Genomic DNA, 12,311 nt, shown 5'->3' with positions numbered 1-12,311 from the left:
TTGTCTTATTTTCTAAGGGCATCACCAATGCATATGGCAAAAGTGGTCTATATAGATGGGACCCATATAAACAAACTTTAACTATATCAATCTTCACAATGTATATGGATACAATGCAACATTAGGAGAAGAGAGAGAAGTAGAGATAGATAATATTATTTATATCATATGGGTAGTCCATATGCATATGGATATCTTTTGCTATTTTCTTTATATGGACTAGTTGCACAATGTTACTAAGTGGCTGAATGGAATAGTTTATTATCTATGGACTACTTTTATATTATATCGTGGATGCCTTTAAGCCAAAACGGTTTATTAGGAAATAAAAATGAATTTGTAGGTAAAACTTTTATAAATGTGTTCTTGGTGACTTAAAAGATAATGTTAAAAAAAACTACGTTAAAAATATCTTAAAATTAATATTAAAATTAAGCTTGAAAATTTAAAATTTAGTTTTTTTTTCTGATTAGACCATCCAATGAGAGCCAACCATTTTTGCCTAGCCGGAGACGACATGCAATCCCAATACTAGTCCAAGCGAAACAATGCAAGCGACTCCATCAGTCCATGGACAGCAGCTGGCCTTGTACCCCTGTCCCGTGTACAGTCAGTGTGTGTTGACTTTGGGGTCACTCTCTTTACTCCACTCGGTTGACCTTCTAGACACGCATGCTCTCCCTTCTCTCTCCGCACATGTGCTAGCTCCTCCTTGTGCTATCTACGCCTACACCTACTTCATAGCTACTTCAGTCGTACTTCCTCAGTTTCACAATTTAAGTTATTTATATTGATATTAATGAATTTAGATAGATATCTATTATTATAAAACGGAGGGAGTAAGTACTTTGTCCGACTCATAAAAAACCAAAGTTATCCTAATGAATCTAAACATCCACTATAATAGGATACGTAGGATATGTCAGTCATGTATTCGTTTTCCCATCGACCGATCAGTCATCTCGCATGTTTTCAGAAGTATAGATAGATATCGGCCAGTAGATTCTTCCGTTCTAAAGTTATGTAGACATATGCTGTCTTTAGATTCAAAGTTTGGATCCAAACTTCAGCCATTTTTCATCACATCAACATGTCATACGTACACAATTTTTCAGTCACATTATCTCTAATTTCAACTAAAATCTAAATTTTATATTGAAATAAATACAGCCATAATGGGTGACATGTAGACCCCACCATTCAGGAAATTTACATGTCAACGAACAAGATGAACATGGATACATACCGGAGTGTACTCCAACGTGTATATATGTACATGAGCATTGATTGTGGGGGCATGCATGAGCATGAGGTGAAGATATCCATGGCGCTTAAAGTACCAAGGCGAGGTAGTAGAGGTAGAGTAAAAGATGGAGACGGGCAATTACTCATCTGCTGCTGCTGCTGTAGCTACCACTTTATTCATGTCTCCTGCATGCGTCGCCTAGATATAGCTTTGCGAGTTGCGTCTCGTCTCCTGCTCGGCTGCTTCCTCTTTTGTTTCACAGGAGAGGTAGGGCGGCACAGGCTAAAAGGTCTCTTTTATTGCACCCGAAGAGCGTGACGTCGTCGAGCCGAAAAGCTCATGTAAAAGTATACTGCATTACTGCTTTGCTTAGAGTAAATTTAATAGTATAGCCAAATATAGTCAATTTAATAGCTAATTTATACAATAGTTACTTACTATATTATTAATATCTGCACCCATCTGTCATATATACATATTGTGTCTTTGAGTCCGTACTACAGATGGCTACAAATCTTACAGCCCACTACTCTTCTCTCTTCTCTTTTATTTCTTTAAAATATATTCATAGCTGGTTACCTGCTCTTACACTTTGATCGAACTGTGAACTGTCAGTGCGAGCGTGTGTACAAGTATAGGCTATATTTAGTTGGATCCAAAGTTTAGATTTTGGTTGAAATTGGAGATGATGTAACTGAAAAGTTATGTTTGTATGACAGGTTGATGTGATAAAAAAGGACCGAAATTTGGATCCAAACTTTAGATCTAAACACAGCCATACTATCACCGTCAGGAAAAGAAAAATTCAGCCAAAAACTGACGGCGACCTGGAGGGCTAACTGTTCGTTAGAGAAGAGGTGAAAGTGGAGTAAAAAAAGAACCCCAAAAAACAAAACAAACGTGGAGAATCGATGGATCAGCAGTGAAGAACGTCAGCCAGCCGCAAGCGGTGACCGAGATCACCTTGTGGTTATTCTTATTCAGAACCTGACAGGTGCAAAATCAATGCTGGAAAACAGATCGAGGATGTGAGACAAATTTGCTTAGCAAAGGGAAGCTAGCTAAAGCCAAGACCTTTTTGCTTCTCAGCTTGGACCGGCAAACATGTCATCTGTCGCACCTGGCTAGCTAATTTCTTCCCTGTACATTTCACGAAAATTAAACTGTTTGTATTAAGAAAATCCAAACGGAATTTGTGCATGCCATTGCCACACTGTGCACTAGGGAGAGGGAGTAGCAAGGGGGGGATGTGGAACATGGGCAGCATGCATGGAGGCCTCTCGCCGGCCGGGGCCAGGCAGCGTCGCAACACGGCATATGCGGCCAGGCCACGCGACGGCCGCGATAAATGCACGCGGCAACGCAGAGGAGGCGGAGGCGGGGCCCGGTCGGGGTCGGCCACAGTACACGAGGAGTACTCCTAGTCTGGTGTGTCCGTGTGTGTAGCTTTGTGCATAGAGCAAGTACACTACTCTGGAGTGAAATGTTAAAGGAAGTACTACATCAGCACAGATGAAAAAGAGAGAAAAAAAAACTGACGACAGATTTATAATAAGCTACAACTACAACACGAGCTATAAGATAACTAGTGTATAGGAGCACCCACAATGGTTATAGGCTCTCTATAAGAAATCTATATCAGCATTTTTTTTATTTGAAAGATATTAAATGGAGAGAGAGAGCAAAGCTATCTACTAAACTGGAGATAGTCTATAGAGAAAAATTATATGTGTTAGAGAGCTATAGATACCCATGTAAACATACTATTGAGGTGATTTACCATTAATCTAGTCTATTGCTGAGATGTACATGTTTTATAGAGAGCACATTACTTTACCATTGTGGGTGCTCTAAGAGATGAGCTATTGATGATGTATTATACTATATTTATATTTATATGAAACTATTATATGTGTAGATTATAAATTTAGCTATCGATGATGTGTTAATTTTAGAGGTAGCAACTGACAACCCTATCATTTGGCTTATTCTAGAAATAAGCAAAACATCATATTTGCAAATGAAAAATAATTTACGAATAAAACTTTTATGTACGTGTTCTTAACAATTAAAAACAAATACTAAAAGTACCATGATAAAAAAGTCCTAAAATTAACTTCAAATTTAAAATTAAAATAAAATATATATTGGCTTATAAACATGAGTATAAGAAAAAGATGAGAGCCGTACGAGTAAGGGGGTGTTAAGACACAGGCGTGTAAAGTTTTGGCATGTCACATCGGGTATTATATAGGGTGTCGCAGGGGTGCTTGGGCATTAATAAAAAAAACTAATTACAGAATCCGTCAGTAAACAACGAGACGAATTTATTAAGCCTAATTAATCTGTCATTAGCAAATGTTTACTGTAGCACCATATTGTCAAATCATAGAGCAATTAGGCTTTAAATGTTCAATACGACATGTTGTAAAATTTTTGTATGGGAACTAAACAAGGCCTAAACTTGCTCAAAGCTTTGTAAAATTCCCATGCACCGACGTGCGCTTATTCCCTGTCATATAGACTAATTACATAACCCATTACATAATCTTGGACTAATTTACGAGACGAATCTTTTAAGCCTAATTACGCCATGATTTGACAATGTGACGTTATAGTAAACTTTTGATAATTATGGATTAATTAGGCTTACAAAATTCGTCTGGCAGATTAGCTCTTATTTATGAAATTAGTTTTTTTTTATTAGTCTATGTTTAATAATCTAAATTAGCATCTAAACATCTAATCCCTCCGTCCCATAATATAAGGGATTTTGAGTTTTTGTTTGCATTGTTTGACCACTCGTCTTATTCAAAAAATTTGTGCAAATATAAAAATTGAAAAGTCGTGCTTAAAGTACTTTAGATAATAAAGTAAGTCAAAAAAAATTCCAAAATTTTTTTGAATAAGACGAGTGGTCAAACAGTACAAATAAAAACTCAAAATCCCTTATATTATAGGACAAAATCCCTTATATTATAAAGGAGGAAGTAATATAACAGAGAAGAAAAAAAATTTTAGCCTCATCTAAACCGCCCCAGCTAGCCTTGCAGTGTTGTGTTGTACTGGTAGTAGCGCCCCACCACCAGGCTGACTTTGCCACGAGCCCGCCGTAAATGCACCCCTCAACTCTCTTTCTCTTCACTGCCTCACAACCTCACGTCCTCACCTCACCTCTCCTCCTATTTGACTCTTCCAGGAAGGAAGCCAATACAATGCCCCTCTCTCTCTTAACCTTGCAGATTAGGCTTAAGACTGCACACATAATAAGGTCAGCGCCACTGTGCATCTCCTTCGCCCCCCCCCCTCTCTCTGTATATAAACTCACCTACACCCTCTTCCCCCTTGGACCCTTGTCTTCCTCTCACTCTCCACCACCAAACTCTCCTCCTCTCTTGCAACATCAAACTCATCCATCCATCCATCGATCTGAGAAATCCAGCTTTCCAGTTCTTGGATCTCCATCGACCATGGTGAGGCCGCCGTGCTGCGACAAGGACGGCGTCAAGAAGGGCCCGTGGACGCCGGAGGAGGACCTCGTCCTCGTCTCCTACGTCCAGGAGCACGGCCCCGGCAACTGGCGCGCCGTCCCGACCAGAACAGGTGACGATCACTTGTACCGCCTGAGCTAGGATGGCTTCTTCTTCTTCTTGATTCTGACGCGTGCGAGGTGTTTGTCGAAATGGTTGCTTGCAGGGCTGATGCGGTGCAGCAAGAGCTGTAGGCTCCGGTGGACCAACTACCTGAGGCCCGGGATCAAGCGGGGAAACTTCACCGACCAGGAGGAGAAGCTCATCGTCCACCTCCAGGCGCTCCTCGGCAACCGCTGGGCGGCCATCGCGTCGTACCTCCCCGAGCGCACGGACAACGACATCAAGAACTACTGGAACACCCACCTCAAGCGCAAGCTGCAGGGCGGCGGCGCCGGCGGTGACGGAGACGGTGGCGCCGCCGGCGACGCGGTCTCCCCGAAGCCCGCCGCGCAGAGGCCCGCGTCGTCGTCCAAGGGGCAGTGGGAGCGGCGCCTGCAGACCGACATCGACATGGCGCGCCGCGCGCTCCGCGAGGCGCTCACGTCGCTCGACGACGTCAAGCCACCGCATCAGCCCGACGCCGCCAACGCCGCCGCGGGGGGAGGCGGCGCCACCACCGGAGCAGCAGCGTCCGCCGGCGCCGATAGCCCCGCCGCGTCGAGCACGTCGGGGGCGTCGCAGTGCTCCCCGTCATCCGCCGGCTACGTCCTCACCACCGAGAACATCTCCCGGATGCTCGACGGGTGGGCCCGGAAGAAGGGCGGCGGCGGCGGCAGGCGCGCCGCCGGCAGCGGGCCGGCCACCCCCGGCGCCACCGAGAGCGCGTCCGGCTCGTCGGAAGCCTCCGAGGTGTCCTACGGCGGCACGGCCTTGTCCGCAGCGGCGGCGCCCGCGTCCGCCTTCGAGTACGAGACAAAGCCGACCGTCACCGCCGCCGCCGCCGCCGACGCCGGCGACGAGACGCAGCTCTCCGCCATCGAGTCGTGGCTGTTCGCCGACGCCGACGGCATCGAGAGTGGCAGCTTGCTCGACGCGGCCATGGATTACACCTTCTAATCCACACCACCACCAAACCATGCAAGAATCGTAGCGTAAGCGAGAGTGAGCAGCGAGTTCATCACTAGCCCAACCTGAAAAAAGAAAAATCGAAAACTACACAGATCCTGAAGTCCTCTTGATCTTGATTTCTCTCTTGATTAATCACTTGGGATCTGCGTAGTTTTCGCTTAGGAAAAAAAAAGAAGGGGATTAGAGGCGTTGCTCTACTGTTAATTGTTGTTACTGCGACTGAATATGGTCATGGTAATTTTGGTTTTTAGCTTGGATTAATCAAATCACTAGTAACAAGGTTTACTAATTAAGTAGATCTCCACACGTTTGCAAGATGCAGCGAGTGTGAGAGAGAATAACGTGAGTATGTCATATACTGCTGTATCACTAACTCTAGTCAGTAGATAATTTAATCAGTGGGCTTTGTCAAATTTTTAATTTTCCTTTTTAGGTGTTTGTCAAATACTCAAAAGGTGGGAGTACATATATATCTGTTTGTCTAAAAATTTGTAGTAAAAAGAAGAGGTTAATGTAATAATTTGCCTGTGAATAAAATACTCAAATGTGGAGTATAAATACCCTGCCAGGAATTGGCATCGGAAAAAAGGAACCAAAAAAAATTATGGAGTTAACTTTCGTCACTTGCGTTTGCACATCTAGCACTAGATCTGCCTGAGAAAAATAACATTAATTAAAAGAAATTTATAGCTCGTGATGGATCATGGATGAACAAGTTACGTGAGCATCTGCTTGTATAAAAATTAAAAATATACCCGCGGTTCACATGGGAAATACTGCAAACGCCAGGTTTGCCATTTGTTTAGCAGCTAGTACTACTAGCGTATTTCCGCATTTATTTCCCTTTCTGTTGGAAAATAAAGTTGTTTGTCCAACATCAGCTACAGTTACAATTTGCAAGGTAGTGAAGCTATTAAAAGTGTGCACTGCTATGAAAAAAAAGGGGCTATATGTTGCCTCCTGCTATATGAAAAAAAAAGCAGATTTTCCTGCCCAATTTTTTACGGAGTTATATATATGTACTTTTTAAAAAATAGATTTTGACGTGCAACTCTCATCTTATGTTTTTAAGATAAAATAGCTTTTCAGTCCAACAGATGGTAAAAGTATAGTTGGATTTGATATATAATTGTTAGCATCTATTTTCACAGAATTAATTCTATTTTGCAGACAACTACACCGATCAATTTACACCGTTAATACAAACATATGCACAATGATATAACGGTACATATCTTTTTCATTTCCATTAGGGTGTGTTTAGTTTACGCCAAAATTAGAAGTTTGATTGAAATTAGAATGATGTGACGGAAAAGTTAAAAGTTTGTGTACGTAGAAAAGTTTAGATCTGATGAAAAAGTTGGAAGTTTGAAGAAAAACTTTAAAACTAAACTCAGTCTTAGTTAAGTTGGAAATTCCTAAGCCTCCAGAGCTAACATGATGGGCCTTTTTCAAACTTCATTTTTAGATTACAAGGCGCGCACACACACATGCACGTCCTCTAATGCATGCTCTAAGAGATGAAAACCAGCGGCGCTTCCCTAATCTCATTAAAGTCTTGTTGAAAGCCCACCTGCACATGCGTAATATTCATGGACATCAAAATCTGAACCCCGGTGGGTAGAGCAATACACAACCGGTGCTTCCCCTTCAACCTCCCCTTTTCATAAAAGAGGATAAACAAAGTACATTACAGTGATTTTTATGTAACTTACCATTGTTTAGATATATATACAAAATGGTATAGTTAAAGTTCATGAAAATACTTTTTGTAGAGGTAGTACAAACATTTTTTTTAGGATTTGGAAGGGGGTTGGTCGTTCATGGAATCAGGGTTACTTATTATGAGAAACGTACAGGGGTTTTCCGGCTAGCTCCACAAAGTGGTGGGCTAGCTGATCTGGGTTCGAAACCTCACCCCTTCTGTTTATTTGATATTAGATCATTTTCTAATCTTTGTGTCTTTAGGGATAATTATTATTACAAATCCAAAATAAACCAGCTAATAGAATATTTTTTTATATAAACCTACACCTCCTGTGGCGTGGCACAAAACGCTCTTGCCATGCCGTTGGCAATGGTGTATGGTGGTATTTTGTTGCCATGCCATGGCCGGTGGTGAGCTGGTGGCGCAGTGGTATTGCTACCATGTAACATCGCTAGTAGTACTGTCTCGAAGAGTCCAAGTATATATGCTAGTATCTTGTTACATCGCTAAGAGAGACGTTCTCAAAGAATTTAAATACTCGTTTTTACAATATAAGGCATATTTTTTTAAGTAACGCTTTGACCAACGGCTCCTCTATTATGTATGTAAAAACATATTTATAAGTAAATACTTTCAAATATGGCTCTAATTAGTATATTCAACTTTGTGTAAAAAAAACTGTATCCTAATAAAGTACGATGGTTAGTCAAAACATTATCCTAACAAAACAAATATGTCATATATTTTTATACGGATGGAGTACAAAATACAAATAAACCATGAGCATGTTTATTAAATAAAATTTACTATAAGAAGCGATTTAGAGAAAAAAATATGTGCACTTATACCGTAAAAGAAAGGGATAAGCCCTTTTCCCTTGCCTGAAATAGTATCCTATGTTATTATACTTTGCCTCAAATGCAGGAGACCTGTCATTTGGGGCTTCATTGCCTGATGATTGTGACTCTCATTATTAGCTACGACTTGCCCGTCTACTACTACTCAATTGCACAATCTTAGCCCAAATGACTGAACCATCATACGACAAGTAGCACAAGCATTACCAGTATAAGCAGATATAATCATGCTAATTCACCATCATCATTATTATTCCTTTTTGAAAAAACACAGCAGCTAGCTAGCTTTGTCACACCTTAAATACAGGACATGTGAGTTCCTTGACTCTTAACAGAGACAAAGCGTTGGATCGTCTTGATCGCCAACCTTTGGCCAACCCAACGCATCCATGATCCATCGATCGATCGACCAAGTCAATCATGCTACTGCTTTGCCCCTGCAATGCATGCATTGCACATCGTTTCCAAGCTGTAAAAAATGGCGAAAAGGACCCAAAAGGAGGCTACCATTCATGCTAGCTTATTTGTACCCAAATTGCCAAATGGATGGACATGTTGCAAGCCTTGCATCTGTTGTATGGCCCTAGTTCTTTTACTTCTCTTGTTGTTTCAAAGGGTCTCTGGGGCCTGAGGTAGCCAGGCAAGCAGGGAGAGCTTTTGCATCCATGGCTTTGAATGCTCTAAAAGTATTGGCAGAGTCCATTCAATCCACATGACCCCATTTGCCCTGGAGTTGAAACTATTCCCCTAAATTAAGAAAAAAAAAGTTACAGTTGATATGAGAGATTGTTATGTATTACAATTTTCCTTATCATTTTCGTGAGTTTAGGGCGCGCGCATATACAAAACAAACTTTTTAATAATAAATTTTTTCCAACCTACGTTGATGGGCACACGATTAATTCGTAATGTAAAACGAGCTGACCCATAATGTTGCCATGTAGACATGGAGGGGAGAGAGAGAGGCGTGAGAAGAGGAAAGAGTCGACTCTTCCATTAATATGGACTTTTAAGTGTATTGTATGCAGCGTTCATACACAATTTATATGGAGTAATTGTTAGAGTCAACCATTGATGGTAAACTCAAGTATATTGAAAGAAAGAAAGAAAGAAAGAAACAAAGAAGGGGAATATAAAATTGATATGGAGTAATTGTTAGAGCCTACCATATGGCTCAAATGGTATACAATATAATTGTAGAAGTCTATGTAAACAAATTAGGAATTGGAAATTTGGAATCAAGGTTTTATGGTTGAACTTGTAGTGAGAGGTGTCAAGACTCAAGAATACAAATTTACTTAAAGTTATCACAATGGAAAGTCCACAAAGCCATCATATTAATGCACACCATATGCTTTGCATTTGGTTTTTCTTGCTATTTGATAATGACACCATGCATGGAAATGTCCATGCCATATTGTTTACATGCATGACAACCCATTTTTTCTCCCCCAACCCATAATTTGCTGGATGGGAGACACTGTATGCAGTACACACCATGAGGTCCCATGCATGCAAAATTTATTCCAAACATGCATGTTTTTGCATTGATTCAAGGGTTCCCCCATTTGGAACTGATATCATCACCAGCTGATGAACAGACGAAGACAAATCGCACTAACTAGTGCCATGTCACTGTGCTAATGTCGTGCAGGTGCAGTTTAATTACGGCTCGTACATGTTTACTGTGCTAATTCATCATGCCCTCTCCTTTTCTTTTTCTTTTACTCCAAAAAAATGTCAGTTTGTCTGTAAAGGTTGAAAGCATTTTAATTACAAAAACGGGGATGAGATGACTTCAAAAGGAAAGAAACATTGGAAAAGAAGAAGGAAAAAAAAAATCAAAGAATGCTATGAAAGTTACAGCTCGTGATTGCACAGATTAAAAAGGTTAACGAAGCAGTTTGAGTTTGCATATAGTACACCCGTGGACAAAAGAAAAGAAGAAGAACTGGAAAAAAGAAAGAAAAAGAAATACAGTAAGAAAGTTCATGAAAAATGCAATGGCCAGCCAGCCAATGTGGCAAGGGATGGGGCCCACGCGTACAGTGGAACGTGTATCCTAGTCGCCCATGGGCCATGAGGCCCAGCTGGCTCGGCCGACATGTCATGTTTCTTCATTTACTGCTCCTCCTCCTCCTCCTCTCCAAGACTGGCAACTTTAGCATCCATCGATCAGTCCGTGTAGCCGACTAGCCGTGCAGGTACTGAAAATTGCACTCAATTTTTTTATTAAAATAAAATCCATGACCATAGGGGTGGAGCTAATATAGCTAGGAGGTGCCCAAGAACCCGGTTCAAAAATTTTTTTACCTATAGTTTATCTATTTTCACCATATATATCCTGTCAGTTTAAATTTATAGGCACCCGTATCAAGCTAAATTTAATTTAAATCAGAGTAAAGCAAGCGAGTGAAACCCCTTCATTTTGTTTTAGTTCCGCCCCTGCATGATCACATGTACTTAGCACAGCTGCACAGGATATAGGTACTCTCTCCACCTCTAAATACAAGCATTTTTTTTTGTTAATTAAACAATATAAAGTTAATAGAAAATATTTTCTTTCGGCTATTTTATTGGTTAGATTTTAAATTTCTTGGATTTCTATGTTACACATCTGATTGGCTGAAAATGATTGGATTTCTCTGCATTAGAATCATTCATGGAAATACTCATATTGCGTGGTATAAACTTGAATCATAGAAATATGTGATTTTATAGTATTAGAGAATGAAACGAGTACGTCTTAATCGGCGAGAAACTAGGATGAGGATGATGAGTGAGTGGTAGAAACACAGGCAGGATTAATTTTGTCCAGGCAAGTAGCAGTGCTCAGATAGCGGTGCAACAGTAGCCAGGGATATTGCGGCCGGGATGATGGAGATACGAAAGATATCGATCGATCGATGCATGGATGGTGAATAAAGTCAGCTCAAACATCCTTCTCGTCGCCATAAAAACGGCCGTTTAGCCATGCCGTGAAGTAAGAATATATAGCCGTAACAATAATAACAGTAGCAGGAGTACCTGCAAATGCGACTCAAGTCAACCCAGAATTTATGCCTGTGGCGACTGATCGGCTGCTGTGTGTTCGTTTGTGTGGTGCCGGTTAATCCCGTCGTTTCACACTTCACACTCAGCAGCCCATGCACCGACGTGGCCAGTGTGTTGGCACGAAGTACGTCCTAAGCCACCATGATTGGTAACTAGTTTTTGTTATAAAAATTATAGAAGCTAGATTTTACAGCTTTCATTTTCTAAATTCTATAACTATAATTTTCAAAATTTGAATGAAAAATTAAATTGTTTAGGAGAGTTTCTAATTCGAGGAGAAATTGTAGCTACTAGAATAGAAGCTTCTTCAAGATCTGTAGAGCCCAGATCCGTAGGTTTCTACTTTATACTCTCTCTACCTATAAATATTTGACGTTGTTGACTTTTTTAAACATGTTTGACTAATCGTCTTATTCAAAAGCTTTTGTGAAATATGTAAAACTATATGTATACATAAAAATATATTTAACAATGAATCAAATGATAGGAAAATAATTAATAATTACTTAATTTTTTTAATAAGATGAACAGTTAAACATGTTTAAAAAATTTAATAGAATTAAATATTTAGGGATAGATGGAGTACTTTCCAGGGCTTTATTTTTTATTGGAATCCTTTCCCCATCACGTAAAATATTAAAAAAATATTGGAAAATAGATTAATATAAATTTTTAGTAACTCTCATATACAAAAAGTTTTTTAAAAAATTAGTGTTTAGCAGTTAGCGTGAAATCTACCCGTTGGCACTCTTGCTCCTAGACTTGGAAGGAGAAAGGGCAGCTACCCAGTACTTGCAGGTCTCATATGCAACCTGACATAGCGGGCAAAACTGTTGGTGGGAAAG

General features: G+C 40.4%; 1 protein-coding gene across 1 annotated transcript; it reads left to right on the top strand.

Annotated features, from left to right (window-relative positions):
- The first annotated feature begins 4,593 nt into the window (after positions 1–4,593).
- On the top strand, positions 4,594–6,405 carry LOC4343988 (transcription factor MYB30). The gene is made up of 2 exons (XM_015789857.3): positions 4,594–4,849; positions 4,943–6,405. The coding sequence occupies exons 1-2, from the start codon at positions 4,717–4,719 to the stop codon at positions 5,833–5,835; spliced, it is 1,026 nt and encodes a 341-aa protein (XP_015645343.1). The 5' UTR covers positions 4,594–4,716; the 3' UTR covers positions 5,836–6,405.
- Positions 6,406–12,311: the final 5,906 nt, after the last annotated feature.

This window comes from Oryza sativa, chromosome 7, assembly GCF_034140825.1.
Source record: "Oryza sativa Japonica Group chromosome 7, ASM3414082v1".
NCBI classification, from domain to species: Eukaryota; Viridiplantae; Streptophyta; class Magnoliopsida; order Poales; family Poaceae; genus Oryza; species Oryza sativa.
The sequence above is the reverse complement of the archived record's forward strand: the minus strand, read 5'-3'. Positions and strand labels throughout refer to the sequence as shown.